We start from the raw sequence: 21,598 nt of genomic DNA on the forward strand, positions 1-21,598 counted from the left end.
CATTACACAATTTAACAATGCAAATCCTTTATTCTTGCTGCAATTCACATGTTTCTGCAAGTGCAGCTGTTTTCCCTGGAATGACTTTTGATGTACTGTTTCCCTTCTTGCTGACTTATCTTTTAATAGGTTTTTTATTGTTTCTTTTGAAATATAATTGTGTTCTGACACTGCAATGTGTAGAACATTCTGTAAGCAATTTAAATATATTTTTTAAAGTTTGCAGCCAAATTTGCACCTTTTTGGACCATTCTGATGTCCCTTTAATTTGGTGGAGGGAGAAAAAATGGGCACATCTTTAAAAAAACATAGGAAAAATGGTCATAATATTTTTTTGCTGATATTTAAAAAAACAGGGAAAAATCAAACAAATCTAAGGCATTTTCTGTTGGCCACTTAGTGTCAAAGCAATACAGCAGTATTAGTAACTGGCATTGCTTTTAAAGCTTGTGGCATATTTAATTCTAAGAGGGACTCAAAATTGAGTGACAACCAAAAAAAAATTCCAAGAAAAGCAAGCATGCTGGATTCTGAAGGAAAAAAACCCCATTTATTATAGTATAAAATATATATATTTGTGTGGGCATGCTGCCTTTTGAGGTCTTGCAGCAAGCTGAGCCTAGAAACATTTAGAGTAAAAAAAAGCTATCGGTCTTTCATGAATAGCCTGCCTCAAATCAGTGGCTCTTGAGGATTTTAGATGTGTGAGATTCCATTTTGTCGATGTAGAAGTCAGATTCCAAGCTGGCACTGGTTTCAGGACACTGATGTTGATTTACAGTAGGTGAAAATCTGACTTGCATGGCCTTTAGGATTATTTGTTGTTATACTCCTCTAAAATACTGAACTTTTTTTTTTGGATATGGGATCATTCTCTTTTTCCACTAGAGGACTCCCTCTCATTGTTTGAGAAGTACTTTTTATGCAGTTAGGAAAAAAAATAAATCTATATTGTTCCTTGGATTAGAGAGGGTGAATTTTGCCTGAAACAGCAATGATTTTTCTGTCACTGGATATCCTTGAAAAATCACACATCTCTCTTAAGATACAAGACAGTGCAGTACAAGAGCTCTGGTTACACAGCAGATTCATTTGGAAACAGCAGTAATCCAACAAAAAATACAATATTGCTTCACCTTTCACAGCTTCACTTCTCAAAACTATGATGAGATCACTCTGGAGCAACGATGAGATCACAGTAGTTGCAAATATGTGAACACCAGAGCATTTGGCTCCTTAATGAAACTTTTGGTCTCAGTCAACATAATTCACAGCAGGATATATCACATTAGCAGAGTTATTTTTATTTACCTGGTAAAATAAATTCCCCCTCGCAATGAAAATCAGACAAGCTCATTGAGCAGGCACCTTCCTACCTAAAGACTGGTCTTTTATCATCCCTACTTTCATCAGCACTAATCAAACAATAAATGCAACAAGATAAAAAAATTAAGAAATACGAAAATAAGAATAAGAATAAAAATAAGGACAAAAAAGAGAAAATAAAAGAATAAAATTAAGAAAAATAAAAATAAAATTAACAATATGTCCCATGAGAGTCGTTTGCCAAGGACCCACCGTCCTCAAGAGTTGTGGTGATGATTTCCTGAGAAGAAGGTCCGATCCCAGCCCGGTTACAGGCCTGCACCACCATGCCATACTGGGTGAATTTTTTCAGGTTATTCAGGGTATAAACCTCACTGTCCCCCGTGGTGTCAATGCTGATGATGTTGAACTGGAAATTTCCCCCCGCGCTGTACTCCCGATATCCTATTTGGTACCCACGGATGATTCCATTCTGCAAATGCTTCTTTGGAGCCTGAACAGAAAATGGAAAGTTATATATAATGTGCACACATCCAAAGTCAAGTTGTTTTCCCTAAAATTACTGAAAAGTAAAAAAAAAAGTTTAACTTTTCTTTTTTTCCCTACTGAATGCAAGTCTAGTTCTAGGCAACAATTCAGAAATACTTCCAGCACGTGAAACAACAACTTTTTAAAATATAAATTTCAGGTGTGTCTTTTTCAAATCTGTGCTGAAAGACCTTAAAATGGTTCATGCACAGAAAAATCCAATACAGAGACACTTTTGAGTGTGACTTTAGGATGTTTTGTTCTCTTTTCAGGTGAATCAATCCAAGTTGATTTGATAAGGGTATATTTGCATTCCAGGCCACCATTCACTACTAATTGTTTTTGCCAGCAGCCCCCACCATTCACTGGACCTTTAGGAAGGAATTTATTGATCTGTGCTAGGCAGTCACAGGAGTTTATTCAGTCCCATGCATTAGGAAAATTTTATTCTGTGCTTTGAAATATGCTTCTGTTCATTCAGTGTGTAGTGTGGAAAGATGATTAGATAATGAGTGCTGAAGGCAACAATGATTTGGGAAGCAGGGATTTGCATACTGAATAGCTGCAATGTATCTGGCATTCAGGGACATGGACAGCACAAAATGGTTGGCCATAATTATGTGCCACATTTCTCAGTGCAAGGTTCCCTGCTCCTGACTACTGGAAATCATTTGTGTGCTCTGCAATATAAAAGGTGATCCAGTGCAAAGCAGAGATTTTCAGCTCAGGGGAAAAGCCTGTCATTGACAGCAATATCCACAAAAATGATATTTAAATAGTAATGGACTAATTTCCATATATGATGATGTTCCCGCCTGATCTTGTATATATACAAGGCATAATCAGTATATATATTTTAAGTACTAAGTATATGGATTTTACTATATATAAATATTTTATAAACTGTGCATTTTAAGGCACAGTTCTTAATCCAGGAGCAAAAATCTCTTTGCAATCCTCCACACCTCTTTCAAACTCCCAACAGATGCCCTCAAGCTCATCTGTCCAACTGCCCCACAGAAAAGGTCTTTGTGACGCAGTTTATCAGCAACAGGTAGGAGTGTCAGAAGCAGCAACTTCTGTTACTTCTACATCCCATTAAATCTCCTGAGAAACAGATTCTCAAGACAAACATTCATTTCTGCCACAGGACCTGCCTGTTTTGGGGAGTTTATACTCCACTAAAGACAACAAAAGCAGGGTGAGGTTTGCCTTTTATCCACTACCATCAAAACCATTGCTCTGCAACCCCCTCTCAAATTTAAAAGGTGTGTCACTGTATGCAACTGATTGACTGAATAATCTCTTCATATGTTTTTTTCCTCCCTCTTGCCTGAAAAACAGACACAGAACTTGAAGTGATGATATAATTTCAATTCCCACTGTATCACTTTGATCAGATGTAGCTGATACAATCAGCAGATTCAGATCTTGAGATCCTTTTAAGTCACATGGCAGGGATAACGATTGTGTTTTGGTAATCTAAGACTATAAAGTGTGTCCTGTTTGAATATTTCTCAGGGTTTTTTGGTCAAAAACTCCTCAACTGCTTTAGAAGTATATCATTTTATTATCAGAGCCCTTTGTAAGTGCATTACATATTCTGGATAATTCCATGGCTTTGTGATATTTGAGTGTTTGCAGAAGGAGGAACCTTTAAGCTGGGGTTGGGAACTAAGGTCAGATTTTTGTTGTTTGAGTTCAGATAAATTCATAGAATCACTGAATGGTTTGGGTTAGAAGGGACCTCAAAGCCCATCGAGAGCCACCCCTGCCATGGCAGGGACACCTCCCACTGTCCCAGGTTACTCCAACCCCAATGTCCAACCTGGCCTTGGGTAGAAAATTGAGTGAAACAACTTAGTGTTCTTGGGGAAAAATATTGTGAACCTTGTTCTATGTCAGTAGCCATAGAACATTATGAAAAATTAAGTTTCAGTCCATACACTTTCTGCTTTTCTCACAGAATTCAATACTTTAAAACAGGGTATAAACGACTTCGTCAAGTATGACATTCTGTAGTTTTGCGTGTGTGTAAATAGGAATAAAGAGGAAAAGGAATATTCCTCACGTCTAAATTTACCTAATGTAAAGTACTGCATGAAAAAATGAATATTTTCATGCTCTTTCCTAAATGAGTATTCCTGTATAATTCCCATCATCTCTGCACCAGTTTAAACAACAAAGAAGTGCTGAGTTTTATTTACCAGCTCAGTCTGAAACCCAAAGTCTTATGTGGACAGATATTGGATTAAACAAATCACAGACCAACACAACTTTGCTTAACCGGGATTTTCCAAGAGTGGACTAAGTCAAAACTTTAAATGAAGATTTACAGCTGCAGCAAGCTGCAGAAATGGGATTTCATACAAGATGAAAGATAATCAATGTGGTATTCCCTGCTCCTTTTGCTGTTATTGACACTGTGTTTTAATAAAGTTTGCCAGCTTTAAATATAACCATGGTTTGCACCACAATCCTGTTTGTTCAATGTCATCATAGCCTTTCATGGCTAAAGCTCCACATGCCTCCAAAATAAAAACTACCAAGGTCAGGTTCTTTTCTTGTGTTTTGGCTTCCATGACAACAGGGGACTGATCTCTTCTTTATTCTTAATTACATTTTGTTAAGACGCAATGAATGCCTTCTGCACAGCACTGTAGTGACCTACCCAAAAGTTAGGATTCAGCATGGAACCAAACTGGATTATGTCTGTAGGACCATCTTAAAGTTCTTTTTCGAGTAATGAACCAAAACTGCTCTGACCTGGAGAACACTGCAGTAAGTCAAGGGAAGTAAAGTGGCTTGCTCCTGGTTTGGGACTTCTCAGCAGGGAAAAGAAGATTTTTAAATCAGCTTAGAAGCTGTCAGTCAGGAAATAACTTTTCAAGTAAAGGTAGGACAACACAAGTTCTAACCTTGCCCAGTGACTTCACCTTAAACTCATTCCAAATTGTGAAAATCCATCTCTCCCTTCAGCTCATGAGACCAGGCTAATGAAGTATGTATTCAATATATAACTTGTTTCTGTGAGTATCTTGCTATATTATATACTGAACTTTGTTTGACAAGGATTCTCAGATCAAATTCCAAACACAATTTTGAGAACACAAGCCCAGCACCTCACTTGATATCCTTCAATATCAGACAACATCCAGAGCCCAGGACACCTTCAGTTGTACTTGAAGTGTCCTTGAAGTACAAATTGTACATATTTTAGGCAGTTATTAAAATGTAAGGATGAGAATTCTGTTTGTCCTGTAGCTGCCTATTCACATCTGCATCTATCAAATTTGATGGCAGAACTTCACAAATAACAGCTATAAATTCCAGCAATGAGCCAGTGGTGCCCATCTTCTCTTGCTGCTTTTAAAAACATCCCCCAAAGTGAACTTTCTGAAAAAGCAAACAAAGCCTTTAAATCTGCCCACCCATGAATCCATAAAAACAAATTCAGGCATAGAAACTTGAAGATTACAGTTGACTTGATCAGATAGTCACAGTTAAGTGCTTTTAAAAAGGAAAAAAAATGATTAAAAATTTATTTCAGTTGTTGAGAATCACTGTGCACCCCTGCGTGGCTTCAAAAACTACTTGGTTTGCTCTACTGACTTTGTGTGGATTTAAATTCATGTCTTTAAGTTCATTCTTGTGAAGTTTTGGTTTTGGAAACCATTTGGTTTATACTGATATAAATTTATTGGTTTATACTGATATAAATTTAAGAAGTGGACAAGATCCAAGCATCAGCATTGCAGATTCAGAAGAGGTTCTGAACCTGCCTTTTAACTAACTGGCTTAAACCTACAATCTATTCATTATTGTGCAATAAATAACCAATCACCCATAGTTATGTGGTTAATAAGCAGAACCTCACTGCTCCTGACTTTCTGAATAATCCATATAATAAGACAAAAGCCACATCACCTACATTTGCAGGAGTAATTAACATCAATATAGAAATTAATCATTATTATTGTGCCATTTCAGCTCTTAACATTACATATTTAAGAAATGTAAATATATGGAATTATTAACACAATATACAAGCAGTGTATATAATAAAACCATTTAAAACATGGTTAAAGTATCTCTGATATCATACCAAAGCATTTAAAACTTTCTGTTATTGTCAAAATACTGGGAAAAACCTAGAAAAATTGGGTCACACGACATGCCACATTTTTTAATTATACCAGCTGATGATATTTTTATATTAATTACTCTTCATCAGTTCTCATGGACTATAATGAGACACTCTGTATGCAGCAAAAATCTGTCCCAAAGTCTACTGCAATGAGAAGATCCCACTGGTTCCAGTGGTTTCTGTGGAAGTTTTGCCCAGAACCACAGTGAAATTTTGTGAGTGTTCATTTCCTAAACCTGTGGCCTTATCTCTGAAATAAGAAAAAAGAAGGAAATGCAAGTAGCTGCTACTCTTACTCTCCGGGGAAGGCTTTCTTTGCATGATGCTCCCTTCAGTGGCATATATTTTAAGATATGTGGGCAAAGGCATCTGTAATGTCTCTCCTGAATAAAACAACCAAGGCACACTTATTATAAAATTCCCCTGAAAGCATCCAAATACTGATAGAGCCTATCTGATCCATGGATGGGTGAGGATTTACCTTCCAGGTGACTCTGATGCTCTGGGAAGATATAGGCTCAAGCTGCACATCCTGAGGTGGACCATCAGGGGCTGGAAAGAGAAGGAAAATGCATCAAAGGTGGCCCTCACAGCCCAAGGAATTCAGCATTTTACATAAAATTCAGCATTTCACCACCTTTACACCCCAGCTTCACAGAGGTTGGAGTCAGTGCCACATGGAAAACTTTGCCAAACAAAAGCAGGGCCAGGAATCCTCTGCATTCAGGTGTCATCTCTGGCCAACAGCAAAATACAACAAAATACCAAAACATACCAAGCTGGTAAATTAAATGAACAGAATAAAATGAATAACAGTGGTTTTCTTGGCTAGAGATACTCTCACAGTGATGTCTCTGCTTATCTGAAGATAGGCAAGGGGAATTCTCAGCAGTCACAACCCTGTGGGTGATGGAAAAGCAGAGTTCATTTAAAGCAGGTGAGCCAGAAGCTCCTAATCCAGACAGAAAAGCAGCAGAACCCATTTAAAGCAAGTGAGCCAGGAGTTCCTAATCCTGCTTTCAACTTGTTGCAAATTTTCCAGTGGGATGCCCTTTGTTCATTGGAAACTGAGCACATTCAGACCAATATCAGATATTTTATATAAAATCCTTCACATTTTACACTCTTCCCCCTCCCCAGTAAGAGTTCCAGCCTGGAAATCCGACAAAAAATAACTTCTAGGTGGGAAAACCTTCTTTCAACTCTTGCCTGAGCAAGGGAAACTTTCATGGACCATCAACATGGTTCTAAAGGTGTGCAGGAGGCTTTAAATGTGAATGAAAAAAGAAGGAACCTCCTTGTCAGCTGGGCAGCTATAAAGCAGATCAGGATCAGCTGGGATTGAACAGAGAGATGTGCAGTAAATTGCTTGCTCGGTGAGGTAAATCACTGCAAAGGAAAGATCTGAGGAGAGGGATGGAGCCACCTCGAGCTGCTGCAGAGGGTTCCCTTGATGCAGAATACAGCCTCAGTAAAAGGTATGAAATTCAGTTTAATAGCAGGACAAAGGAAGGAAAGCAATGAAAAGGGTGAGATGGGGCTGTTAGAGGTGGAGCAGCAATAAATGACAGCTGTGGTGAAAGGAACCAGAACATTTTGCTTTAACTGATGAAAGCAGAGACACAGAATACAGCCTGTAATATGTTTAGGTTATTAAATATGTCCTATTCTCTGCCATTCCTGACTGTCCTTCATATGGGAAATTTGCAAAGCTTGAAAGAACTTTATTTCTATTCTTCTTGCATTAATACAAAGGAAGGAGAAGAGGCAAAAGTCCACTGTCAAAAATGAGATCTCTACGAATTTTTTGAAGCCTGACCTTGATTCTGTCCTCCTGTTGACAAAAATGAATGTCACTCTGGGGTTCCTTATAATATAGTGGAATTTGAGCCAAGCATTTGATCCTAAAAATGGGGTTTAAAATCTGCCCCAAAAAATCCTGACTTTTTCTCAAAAGACCCCATTTTTTTTTTTCACAGACCTGAATAGTTAGGTGCTCCCAGCACACCATAGGGAGATGTTAAATAAGAACTCATTTGTTTTACATATTTAATGTCATACAGAGTTTGTGGCAAGGACATAAAGAAAACCCAGATATCCCCATTTCCTCTATTGATTTCAGTATTAGGCAATGGCCATAATGCTTTTTTTCTGACAGGCATTGGAGCAAGTGTGTGCTGGCATCTATTTTCCAACACATGAGCTAATTGGGGTTGTATGGAAAGAAAGATGTGGTCTGAAAGCTTTGAAATTGTTCCATCCTTACCTATTCTTTTGCCACAGAGACCTTTCACAGGTTTCTTTTCAATAGAGATATTTCTTTGCAATGTGTGATACAGAATGCCCCCCTTTCCAAGTTGCTTGGTTTTTATCTTGTATTTCTTGGACCTTTATTTTGCTCCCTGCTCATTAGCTTCTCTCTCATCCCCTGCACCCATGCTGCTCACCACTGCCTGCTGTAAAAGCAGGGAACAGAAGTAAACAGTGATCAAACAAAAATGATTTTCCTACACTTTGTGCATCCCCTGAAATAAAAACCCAGGAGGAAAACATCACAAACTCTGCCTAAGCCTGACCTCCTCCCTCCCAGTCCTTCCCTAGGTAGATCAGTGACTTGTGAATACAGTTCCACACTGCTGGTCTTTTTCTACCAACGAACAGCTCCTCAAAAAGACAGCCACAAAAGGATAATTTTTTCTGAAGCATGGTTACAAAGAACTGAATAAAAGCTGATGTTAAGGTTCCACCCTGCTCATGAGGAAGCTGTTTTTTTATTCCAAGGGCAGCTGCTGATCCTGACAACTTAATTACCAGTCAGGAAAAACTTGGCAAGTAAAAACCATTCCAAGCATGGGTGAATAAGAGAGCAGATCCAAGACCCAGCCTATATTTTGCACAAGGAAGGATGGGCATTTTGGGGTTTTAGATGACTCTGGCTGGAAGAATCTATTTTCTCTAGTGATTTCACATTTTCTTTGCACATAGGAAGAGTAAATTTCTGATCAAAAAATAAGTATTTTTCAAACAAACTGTTCACTGTTAAATCTGTTCACTGCATGCTTTTCTTCTGATGGAATGATAAAAGAAATGCAACTTATGTTGTCTCTAGCTCATTCTGCTTTCCACTGTGAGCCCTTGTGTGCTGTTCCTACTCACAAAGTCCCTCAGAAGGAAAATCATGTTGTCCTGACAAGGATTGTGTTTTCATTGTAGGAAATTCCCAGAGAAATTAAGTGGGAATTATACAGTTGTGTTCATAGGAGCTGAACTAAAAATCAGTCTCTGGGTATTCAAATCCAAGACCAACATAAATCTTGAAAGAGAAAGGGAATTTTCACTGCCAGGACACTGTCACCATGTTGTCATCTCTAAATCTCCACAGAGGCAAGCAGTGCTGACTTAGCAAAAGGTAAAGGAAGGCAGAAATTCCATGTACATGAAAGTGGCTCCAGCCACTGAAGGGAAAATGCCCACACAGTATTCCTGGTGCTGATGAAAGAGAATGAAAGGTTAAAGGTAAAAATAAAGATCAGACTTGATGACCTTAGAGGTCTTTTGCAACTTAAATGATTCTGTGATTCTGTAATACAACAGAACAAAGATTGGGGGATTACACCAACAAGTGACAGCCAAGAGACTTAAATAGGGGCCAAAAAAATAAATGGTGGGAGGGTTGAGTGAGGAAATATTCAAATGAAGGTAGGGTTGAGTGACGGAATGTTCAAATGAAGAGTTGATTCATGTGGATCAACATTCTCAAAAGGGAGAAATTTAACTCAGTTACCTACATTAATATCTAAACATGTAAGGAAAGTCCCAATACCCACAGGGGAGGCACCACCACTAAAACCAGGATGTTGCTGGTTGAGTTGCCTCACTGTAGACACAGGTATGTTAATTCAAACGACACAAGCTGAAAATTTGGAGCACAATGTCTTCTTTGGCCACTAGATGCCACTGAACAGCTTTAATTACAGCCCTGCACAATGAAGTTGCAAAAGTCATGATGTTCCATGGGAATAACTCAGTATTTTGATACAGCTGCAGCCACATAAACAGCATTTCATGCTATGGTTCCTGACATCAAAGAGAGATAACTCCCACAGGATTTAGAGGTTGTAAAGCCAGGTCATACCTGCTTCATCAGTGGTGATGGTGAGCTCATTGCTGGCCTCGCTTTTGCCGATGCGGTTCTTGGCGTACATGCGGATGTTGTAGGTGGAGGACGGGTGCAGGTCGATGATGGTGGCCTGGTTTAGCTGAGGGGAAACATCTCTGGTTCTCTGGACAGAATCCCAAGAGTCTGTTTGATAAGAAATATCAAAAGAAACAGACAAATAAATGGTGGTGTTAATGTGGGTAATGCAAACATGAAGTTAAACTGTTTCATGCCACTGCCGTGTTAATCCAGCAAACACATTCTGCTCCAGGCAAATCCAGTGATCCTTCCCCTTCCTTGGCATTCCCAACACTGCCAGCAGCATTCCCAACTGCTCCAAGAGTGCTGCTGAGAACAACGGGATCTTAGCTCTGGGGTCATCAGCAAATTCACAGAAATAGCTCCTCTTTGAGGAGGTGCTGAGAGCAGAAAAGATTCCCCAGTATTTAAAGCGTAATTTCTTACCTTTGGGGCATTAGAACAACTGCACAAAAATGGGAGTTGCTGCCCCAAAGGGATCTACCCCAAAGGTATCTTCACTCACTGAGAATGTTGGTTGTGTTAAAAATAAAAAGGGAGGGGAGTTAATAAACAGGAATAGCCCATGGAGGACCTCGCTGCTCTCCACAGCTCCCTGACAGGAGGGTGCAGCCAGGTGGGGACTGGGCTGTTTTCCTCAGCAACAAATGACAGCATGAGGGGACACAGCCTCAGCCTGGGCCAGGGGATGGTCAGCTTGGATATCAGCAGGAATTTCTTCATGGAAAAGGTAGTTTAGCATTGGAAGCAGCTGCCCAAGGTAGTGGTAGAGCCCCCATCCCTGTGTCCAAAGAAGGCCTGGACATAGCACTCAGTGCTCTGGGCTGGGTGACAATGTGGACATGGAGCACTGTTTGGACTTGAGGTGTTGGGAGACCTTTTCTACCATCAGGGATTCTGTAATTCTCTGAAAGTTATCCCAGGAAAAAAAAAAATCAATCCTGAAGAAACACCCTTGAAAATGGAAATGCCAACACCAAACTCCTGCCACAGCTACTGAGCACTGACCCTGGGGGAAACAGGCTGACTGAAACACAAAGTCAGCCAGACTTCACCCCTATGACACCAAACCTTAGCATCAAGCCCTAGGAAACATTCATCTAACTCAGGGCAAGCCTGAGATCTCCTTCTGAGAGCCTTTGGAGTTTTGTTAATTAATCCAAGTTCTACTCCCCTGTTGGTTACTTGTGTTCCATATATGGTATTGTCTCTAAAATGTTCCACCCCAAGACTATATATTGTTACCACTCCCACGTTTCTGGTGTTTGTCCCTATGCTGTGTGGGGTTCCTGAGCTTGACTTTTCACTTGGCTGTTTCAAATAAAACCCTGATTAAGAGGCAAATGAAACCATGGGAAGGCAACAGATGGATTTTACTCAGATTTTATTTCCCAAGAATGTGAGAAAGGAGAGAGAAAAAAAGAGTAAACAGTGTCAGAGCGAGAGAGACACACAGAGCAGGAGATAATCAGCTGGAGCTACATGAACTGTAAGGTCCCTGCCACCCCAAGCGCTGTGTAGTGTAGAAGTTGTAAGGACTCCAGAAGTGACTCCACAGCTGCTTTCTGCTGTGCAGGCCCTGGGCAGGGACAGGGGAGCAGAGGGGAAAGGCTTCAGCCACAGGCTCAGCGACAAGTTCCTTCTGCTGCATGTTCTGGGTGCAAACTCTTATGAGTAAAAAAACGTTACCCAAATGTTTTTAAAAAATTTGCAGTGTGAACAGGTTGGACCAGTTGCTGCCTGCTGGGGGCCTGGGCTCTCAGCTGGGCAGGCCAGGGGCTGGGGGGGCTGTGTGGGGCAGGCACTGGCCCCTGGCTGCACAGCTCCTGTGCTGGGCGCTCAACAGAAGCCTCCCAAGGAGCAAGCTCTGGGATCCCCTCTCCCAAAGAAATCCTCCCTGTGTGTCCTGTGACAGACACCTGGGACAGCTCTGGATCTCTCACCAGGAAAGGCTCCAGTTCATCCAAGAATTGCCACCATTTCATTTCCTCATCGCAGTCATCCATCCTCTCCCCTTCTGCCTGCACTGACCCCACGGCTGCTTCCTCCTGCTGCTCCCTGGTGGCAGCAGAGGCAGTGCCTGCCCTGCCCAGCGCCTCTCCTGCCCCACAGAGTCCCATGGAGGCTGAGCCAGCAGCTGCTGACCCAGATGGAGCTGATGAGAAGGAAGATCTGCCCCAGCCTGTCATTCCTGATGAGGTAAAGGCAGCAGCTCCTTCTCTCTTCAGTGAGGAGCTGTCATCACCAGGGACACAGACCCCACCCAGTGTCCCCTCTGACACCTGGAGCAGCAGCCAGGCTTCACTATACCAGAATCAGAACATCACTGAGGTGATCCTGATCCAGGGACTGATGGTGTTCTTCGTACTGCGGCAGAACCTGGATGAAGAGTATGCCCTACAAGAACAGATGGCTGTAGAAGAAACCCAGCCCAGCTCGCCCAGCCCCATTCGCATGGAGGTGGCTGCAGAGGCAATGCCTGCCCTGCCCCGTGCCCCTCCTGCCCCAGGCAGTCCTACAGTGTCCAAGGCAGACGCTGCTGCCCCAGCTGGATGTGAGAAGAAGGAAGAGCTGCCCAGGCCTCTCACTCCTGAAGAGATAAAGGCACAGCTCCTGACTGCTGACACGCTCCTCCTGTTGGGACAGCTTTCAGTCACTAACAGCTGGCCACTGGCACAGCTCTTGGGCTCTGGCATGTAGTCCTTCTGACAGCTCCTTGTCACTGCTCTCTCTCATTGGTACAATTCTGATTCTCTGCTGTCTTTCCACTGGGACCATGTGGGAGCACACATCTTGTTCCCATGGTGAGAGTTCTTCATTCCTCTCACCTTCCTTCTGGAAAAGCTCTGGGACACTGTCCCATGGAGAGATGTGGGAATGCACATCACACAGTGAGAGGTCTTGGTACCTCTCACCTTCCCTCTGATCTGGCTCTTGCCTATCGTAATCCTCTGGGACACACACATCTCTCTGTAAGCACCGCTCATGGGATCTCTCATCTTCTTCCCATCCCAACTCCTGCTGCTCACTCCCGTCTATTTCCCATTGGGATATCTCTTGGGCTGTGACACGTTCTTCCCCACTGCCTTCAGCAGCGACAGCCGGGGGCACCGAGCACGGCCTGGGCGCCTTTGCCGGGCACGGGAAGCCGAACAGGGCAGGGGCACTCGGCCGGGCTGGAGAAGCGGCACCACGAGAGCCTCCTGCGCTGCCACAAGGCCGGGGCCCGGCTGCTGCAGCTGCCTCGGGGCACTGCCTGAGGCCCCGACTCCTGCAGCTCTGCCCTGGCCTCTGCGGTGCCACGGGCACAGAGGCCGGGCCGGGGCTCGCTCCCTGCTGCCCGCAGTGTTATGAGTAAAAAAAAGGTTACCCATTTTTTTTGTAAAAAGGTTGCAAAGTGAACAGGTTGGACCAGTTGCTGCCAAGGTGGAGTTCTACCTGTTTGTTATTGTAATCATCGGTCGTTTTTGTTAACTACTCCTTTTTTATCAGCATGGCCCCGCCTAAAGCTAAGTGACAGCCCTTCTCCTCAGACAGTGAAAGGAGGGGACATAAGGAGAGGAAATCAGAGGGCATGCAAAATAACTTCAGAGCCAGCATGCCACGGGAAAGCCACCCCACCAATCTTACCGAAAAGACCCCCAAAACAATGAGCCAACACGGAATTAAGAGATCAAAGTGATGTCTGGACGAGGGGAACAAAGTACCGAGCCTGCAGAGATGCTGAGACCCTTGGTTGCCGCTCGCCCTGAACAAAGACCTCAGCTGGAGCCAAGACCCTGAGACAGCAAAACTCAAAATTTGTAACACAGGGTATATACCCCCACTGCTCTCGTGAGGATGGGACCCCCAGCTCTGCTCGCTATGGGACAAAATTGCCCTTTCTTCCTTCTCTGAGTCACCCTGGGAGTGATGACGGCGATACCATGGACCTGTCAAGCCGCCCAGCCTTGAGATTATCACTTTTAATAAAGGCATTAAGAAGGAGGAAAAGTCTCCTGCCCTGTTTATTTCACGCAGGGCGCTGCCGAGGGCTCCATGCCCGCCAGGGCCGGGCGCTGAGGGAGCGGTGCCGCCATTGCTGCCGCCCTGGTGAACTCGGCTACCGCTGACTTTGTCCCAGCTGGGGTATGAGGAGAGCGCTGGAAGGACTCGAGTTTCTCGGGAAAGACTCGAGTTTCTCATTCCCTTCCTCACACACCTGCAGCTTTCCGGTGTTGTGGCGCTGCCACCCGGTGGCCATCGCTGGTACCGCACCAGCCCCGCGCCCGGCCGGAACTCCCGCGGATCCCGGCCAAGATTTTGGGAACCCCCAACTCTGCGAAAGCATCGGGGACCCGGGTGTGGCCCCCTCACACTAGAGCATAAGAAAGCGCAATTAAACAGAATATTTCCAAGTTTGTCCCCTAAGACTGCTCTAATGACCTAAAAAATTTTAAAGGATGGTGAAATAGGCACAAATAAGGGCCCCAAATCCCCGTTCCTGCCTCCAGAGCTCTTCGCACAGCTCCGATGGAAATCTCTGGAGGCTGCACAGGATTGGTTTCCATGAAGGGCCAGGTCTGAGTGCCTGCCACAGGTACATGTCTGTGCAGATAGGTTATGTTTCTTAGTACCAAAACATCCTGAAACACCAAGTTCCTAATCACACAGGTATTCATAATCACACAGAATCACAGAATAAATACATGCAGAGATGATGATTCTACCACCTCGCTGGGAAGGGCATTCCAGTACTTTATTATTCTTTCAGTGAAAATTTTCTTCCTAATATCCAACCTCTGCCTTCCCTGCTGTAGCTTGGGACTGCGTCCTTTGGTTCTGTCAGTGCTGCCCAGTGGAAGAGACCGACCCCCCACCTGTCCACAGCCTCCCTTCAGGAAGGTGTTGACAGCAATAAGGTCACCCCCGAGCCTCCTCTTCTCCAGGCTAAACAACCCCAGCTCCTTCAAACGTTCCTCACAGGGCTTGTGTTCCATGCCCCTCACCCACCTTGTTGCTCTCCTCTGGATGCGCTGAACCATCTCGACATCCCTCCCAAACTGAGGGGCCAGAACTGGACACAGCACTCAAGGTGCAGCCTCGCCAGTGCCCAGTGCAGGGGAAGGACGAACTCCCTGCTCCTGCTGGCCACACAATTCCCAATGCAGGCCAGGACGTCATGGGCCTTCCTGGCCACCAAGGCACACTGCTGGCTCATTCATATTCAGCTGGTTGTCGACCAGCACCCCCAGGTCCATTTCCACATGAGCACTGTCCAGCCACACTGTCCCCAGCTTGTAAGGTTGTAGGGGATTTTTGTGGCCAAAACGTACAACTCAGCACTTAGACCTATTAAACTTCATGCTGTTGGACTCTGCCCATCCATCCAACAGATCCAAATCTCTCTGCAGAGGCCCCCTTCCTTCCAATTGATCAACACAAGCTCCCAGCTTAGTGTCATCTGCAAATTCACTAATGAAGGACTCAATGCCCTCATCCATGTCGTCTATAAAAATAACTAGAACTGGTCCCAGTACAGACCCCTGAGGGACAACACTGGTGAATCGCCACCAAGTTGGATGCAACTCCATTCACCATCACTCCTTGGGCCTGGCCATCCAGCCATTCTTATGACTATTCTTGTTATATGTATTTTTAAATCATTCTTGTCCTCTGTGTCTTCTTAGTGTTCATCTTTGTGGTTTTCATCTGCTTTGTCATCGTCTTCATTGTCTTCGTCTTCTTTGCCTTGGGGTGGATTATGCTGAGAGTCTGTGCCAGGAGCCTCTGCTCTGTGCCCCAGAAATGGTTGCTGTACCTTCCAGACCCGGGGCCGGGTGTGTGTGGGGCAGGGAAGGGGGGAGCTTTGGGCTCTTTGGGTTGGCATTTTCCAAGCCTCACTGCCCAGGCACTGGTGGCTCTGCCTGGTACAGTTTTGCTTGGCTTGCTTGGCTTTGCTGGCCCATGCAAAAGCTTTTCCCTTGCCTGCCTTGGAGCAGCTGCAGCAGTGATCTTTCAGCCCCTCCAGCTGAACCCAACAGCTGCTGCTCCCACACCAGAGCAGCGGCACCGGCGGCAGCGAGGCCGTCCCGTTCCAGCCCCAAGCATCAAGGAGCTCAGGCGGGCACAGAAAGCACAGCCAGAGACTCCAGCCCAGCTGCTCCCTCTGCTGTGAAAAATGTGTATTATGTGATTGGCTTTTCGCAAATATTAAAATGAATATTATATGTGTTTTGTTAGAAAGTTATGCTTCATTAATCTTTTTAAGTAGTGTGTTAAATACAGCTTTGTGGCCACATTTCTCTGCACAGAGAAAAGCAAGGCACAACTTCCCAAGGATATTGTCTGAGAATTGCAGCAAGGAACTTCAGAGAAAGAAGAAACAATCCTTCTCATTTCCTGTGCCATTGTTTGTGCCAAAGTAGAATGCAATATGGAGACTGTTACCCAAACTGATGGTGTTTTGTTTCCTTGGCTCATCAGGGCCAAGCGTGTGTGTAGACTGTCGGTCAGAAGACATTCACAAGATTCTGTTCAGTGGAGTTGAGTGCTTGTGCAGTTTCAGTTTAGATGTAATGTAATACAGTATAATATATTATTGAATAATATAGTATAATACAGTAATTAATTTGCCTTCTGATATCAATGTATCAGATGAATCATTTCTCCCAGACGTTGGGTTTGTCTGTGAATCCAATAAGCTATGTTGTAGTTTTAAGCTACAACATAATATTAAAATAAAAACTATTTGATGTAAGATACTTTTCTAACAAGCTCAAGGGATACTTTTCTAACTAGCTCAAGATAATAAAGAAATTCTTTGCACAGAGATAACAACAAGAAGACACCAAAATCCCAAGCCAAGAATTACTGCCTCCTTATCGGGAAGAACCAGACTTTGAGGGACCAAGATGAATGATTTACAAGATGAGGAGGGAGGTTGACAATAACCAGAAAACATGCTTTGTTTGAGAAGAATTTTTGAAAAACACTCTTTGTTTGAAAAGAATTTTTGAATCATGCAGAGATATGAATATGCTTTTAAGAGTTAATCCTTTGTTAGCGACCCATGCTTTTTTTGAGGAAAGCATCAGAACATTAAGAATTCTTTGGTTTTTTTATTATCCTTTATTGTCCTAACTCCTACTATTGTCCTACTATTGTCCTACTTCCTATTGCTCTAATTTGTATTACTATTAATAACAGAAAAACTTTTAAATGTTTTTCACATCTGCCGTAGAGAGGAACTCAATGCCAGAGAGACAGCAGTGGTTTTTTCCTCATCTCCTTCATCTTATGTCATCTTTTTCTTCTTATAAATCTTCTTCCTTGTCTCTTTTAGTCCCCTGGCTGTGGCCTCATGCAGGGACAGAGGAACAGCCCCAGCAGTGCCCGGGTGAAGCGGGAGGGATGTTTCCTGAGAGGAGCAGGCTGCCTGTGGTGGGTCTGGGCTCTCAGCCAGGCAGGCCAGGGGCTGGGGGAGCCGTGAGGGGCAGGCACCCAGATCTCCCTCACTGCCTCTGGCTTCCTGGAGGGAAGAGAAGCCTTGCGTCCCACAGGGGGTTGGCGTTTCAGGGGCGTGAACAAGGCACGGAGCAGCCCTGGACTGTGCGGCTCCGGTGCCTCCTCCTCAACCCAGGCCTCACGAGGGAGGGGCACGGCCGCAGAAACTCTCCGATTTTGTTCTCTGTTTTCTTCTGGGAGCACCTCTAGGATGCTCACCTCATCCCACTCTTCCTGCTCTGGGAAGAAGGAGGGCGTAGTCCAGATGCCAGGGTCACTCTGGTCTTCACAGTTCTCCTGTATTAGCTCCTCACAGCTGTCATCTTCTGAACTGGGGTGTCCTGAGGATGTGCTGCCATTCCCTCTTGACACGTCTTGGCCAATACAGGCTTCCCTTTGGGCAGGCTCTTGGCCAATGGATTCTTTTCCGTCAGAATGTTCTGACCAGCTGCTGACATCTCCTCCAATCAGCCCTTGCCCAGCATACTCTTCCCAGTCTGAGAGGTTTTGGGAGCCACTGACTTCCCCCTGGGACAGTTCCTGCTCAGTGAAGTATTTGTCCCAGTCAGAGTGCTCATGGTGACTTGTGTCTTCTACCTGGGACACATCTTCCTCTGTGTGCTCTTTCCAGTCAGAGGGCTCTTCCTGGCACAGCTCCTGCTCAGGGCACTCTTCCCCATGGGACACATCTTCCTCTGTGCGCTCTTCCCAGTCACAGAGCTCTTCCTGGGAGAGGTGCTCCTCAGGGCACTCTTCCTCCTGGGACACATCTTCCTCTGTGTACTCTTCCCAGTCAGAAGGCTCTTCCTGGGAGAGCTGCTCCTCAGGGCACTCTTCCCCATGGGACACATCTTCCTCTGTGCGCTCTTCCCAGTCACAGAGCTCTTCCTGGGAGAGGTGCTCCTCAGGGCACTCTTCCTCCTGGGACACATCTTCCTCTGTGTACTCTTCCCAGTCAGAAGGCTCTTCCTGGGAGAGCTGCTCCTCAGGGCACTCTTCCCCATGGGACACATCTTCCTCTGTGCGCTCTTCCCAGTCACAGAGCTCTTCCTGGGAGAGGTGCTCCTCAGGGCACTCTTCCTCCTGGGACACATCTTCCTCTGTGTACTCTTCCCAGTCAGAAGGCTCTTCCTGGGAGAGCTGCTCCTCAGGGCACTCTTCCCCATGGGACACTTTTTGGGAGTTGTTCATTTCTCCATAGGACACCTCTGCCTCTTCCTTGTTCTCCCACTGGGAAAGCTCTGGCTCGATGTCCTCTTCCCACTCTTTGTCCTCCCCAGCCAAGGTGCCCTCCTGGCTCTCTTGCACTGCCCCCACTGCTGCTGCTGCTGCCCCCTCCTGCTGCTGCCTGCTGGGGGCCTGGGCTCTCAGCTGGGCAGGCCAGGGGCTGTGTGGGGCAGGCAGTGGCCCTTGGCTGCACATCTCCTGTTCTGGGCGCTCAACAGAAGCCTCCCAAGGAGCAAGCTCTGGGATCCCCTCTCCCAAAGAAATCCTCCCTGTGTGTCCTGTGATAGACACCTGGGACAGCTCTGGATCTCTCACCAGGAAAGGCTCCAGTTCATCCATGAATTGCCACCATTTCATTTCCTCATCGCAGTCATCCATCCTCTCCTCTTCTGCCTGCACTGACCCCACGGCTGCCTCCTCCTGCTGCTCCCTGGGGCCCAGGGAGCCCTCCTGGCTGGGGCAGGGGCTGGGGGAGCTGCGCAGGGCAGGCACTGAGCTCTCTTCCCTTTTGGCTGTGACTACTGATTCTACTTCTACAGCCAACCACTGTTGAAGGGCATAGACTTCTTTCTGCTGCTGCTTCAGTGCCTGGATCTCCTGCAGCACCTGGCTCAGGATCTCCCTGTTGATGTCCTGGTCCGTGGCACTCTGTGGGGCAGGAGAGGTGCTCTGCAGGACAGGCACTGCGCTCTCTTCGCTTTTGGCTGTGGCTACTGATTCTTTTACAGCCAGCTTCTGTTGAAGGTCAGCCATCTGCTGCTTCAGTGCCTGCATCTCCTGCAGCACCTGGCTCAGGATCTCCCTGTTGATGTTCTGGTCCGTGGGACTCGGTGGGGCAGGAGAGGCACTGGGCAGGGCAGGCACTGCCTCTGCTGCCACTGCTGTGCCCACAGGGCTGGGAGAGCTGGGCTGGGTTTCTTCTACAGCCATCTGTTCTTGTAGGGCATACTCTCCCTCCAGGTTCTGCTGCAGTACGAAGAACACCATCAGTCCCTGGATCAGGATCACCTCAGTGATGTTCTGATTCTGGTATAGTGAAGCCTGGCTGCTGCTCCAGGTGTCAGAGGGGACACTGGGTGGGGTCTGTGTCCCTGGTGATGACAGCTCCTCACTGAAGAGAGAAGGAGCTGCTGCCTTTACCTCATCAGGAATGACAGGCTGGGGCAGATCTTCCTTCTCATCAGCTCCATCTGGGTCAGCAGCTGCTGGCTCAGCCTCCATGGGACTCTGTGGGGCAGGAGAGGCGCTGGGCAGGGCAGGCACTGCCTCTGCTGCCACTGGTGTGCCCTCAGGGCTGAGAGAGCTGGGTCCTACCTGGCGACCAGGAGTGAGAGGCTTGGGCAGATCTTCCCTCTCATCAGCTCCATCTGGGGCAGCAGCTGCTGGCTTGGCCGCCATGGGGCTCTGTGGGGCAGGAGAGGCGCTGGGCAGGGCAGGCACTGCCTCTGCTGCCACTGGTGTGCCCTCGGGGCTGGGAGAGCTGAGCTGGGTTTCTTCTACATCCATCTGTTGTTGAAAGGCATACTCCTCCTCCAGCTTCTCCATCAATTCATAGATGTTTGTCAGTTCCTGGATCAGGATCTCCTTGGTGATCTCATCCTGGCACAGTGAAGCCTGGCTACTGGTCCGAGTGTCAGAGGGGACACTGGATGAGCTCTGGGTCCGTGGTGATTGCAGTTCCTCACTGAAGAAAGATGGAGCTGCTCCCTTTACCTCCTCAGGAGTGAGAAGCTTGGGCAGCTCTTCCTTCTCCTCAAATCCAGCTGGGGCAGCAGCTTTTGCCTTGGACACTGTAGGACTGCCTGGGGCAGGAGGGGCACGGGGCAGGGCAGGCATTGCCTCTGCAGCCACCTCCATGCAAATGGGGCTGGGAGAACTGGGCTGGGTTTCTTCTACACCCATCTGTTGTTGGAGGGCATACTCTCCCTCCAGCTTCTCCATCAGTTCGTAGATGTTCGTCAGTTCCTGGATCAGGATCTCCTCAGTGATGTTCTGATCCTGGCATAGTGAAGCCTGGCTACTGGTCCGGGTGTTGGAGGGGACACTGGATGAGCTCTGTGTCCCTGGTGATTGCAGTTCCTCCCTGAAGAGAGGAGCTGCTGCCTTTACCTCCTCCAGAGCGAGAGTCTTGGGCGGTTCTTCCTTCTTCTCAACTCTGGCCAGGGCAGCAGCTGCCAGCTCAGCCTCTGTGGCACTCTGTGGGGCAGGAGAGGCGCTGGTCAGGGCAGGCGCTGCCTCTGCTGCCACCGCTGTGCCCTCAGGGCTGGGAGAGCTGGATCCTACCTGGCAATAGGGCTGGGGCTCCTCCTCACACAGTGGTTGCAAGGCTCTGTCCCAGATCTTGGAGCTGATGTCCTTTCTCCATTGGCACACTTCCTGACTGCTCACATGCTCCTCCTATTGGGACAGCTTTTGGTCACTAACAGCTGGCCACTGGCACTGCTCTTGGGCTGTGGCATCTAGTCCTTGTGACAGCTCCTTGTCACTGCTCTCTGTCACTTAGTACAATTCTGATTCTCTGCTGTCTTTCCATTGGGACATGTGGGAGCACACATCTTGTTCCCATGGTGAGAGTTCTTCATACCTCTTACCTTTCCTCTGGTAAAGCTCTGGGACACTCTCCCATCGAGAGATGTGGGAGTGCACATCACACAGTGAGAGGTCTTGGTACCTCTCACCTTCCCTCT

At 46.1% G+C, this 21,598-nt stretch overlaps 1 protein-coding gene across 2 annotated transcripts in view; it reads right to left on the reverse strand.

Annotated features, from left to right (window-relative positions):
• DSCAM (DS cell adhesion molecule) overlaps positions 1 to 21,598 on the reverse strand; it is a 487,286-nt gene that overhangs the window by 91,332 nt on the left and 374,356 nt on the right. For both annotated transcript variants that reach the window (XM_074534053.1, XM_074534061.1), the window contains exons 15-17: positions 10,137 to 10,304; positions 6,483 to 6,553; positions 1,579 to 1,819 (exon numbers count right to left, since the gene is read on the reverse strand). In XM_074534053.1, coding sequence (XP_074390154.1) covers positions 1,579 to 1,819; positions 6,483 to 6,553; positions 10,137 to 10,304 — 480 coding nt within the window. The remainder of the gene's footprint in view (positions 1 to 1,578; positions 1,820 to 6,482; positions 6,554 to 10,136; positions 10,305 to 21,598) is intronic.

This window comes from Zonotrichia albicollis, chromosome 2 (genome assembly GCF_047830755.1).
Source record: "Zonotrichia albicollis isolate bZonAlb1 chromosome 2, bZonAlb1.hap1, whole genome shotgun sequence".
Classification (NCBI taxonomy): Eukaryota; Metazoa; Chordata; class Aves; order Passeriformes; family Passerellidae; genus Zonotrichia; species Zonotrichia albicollis.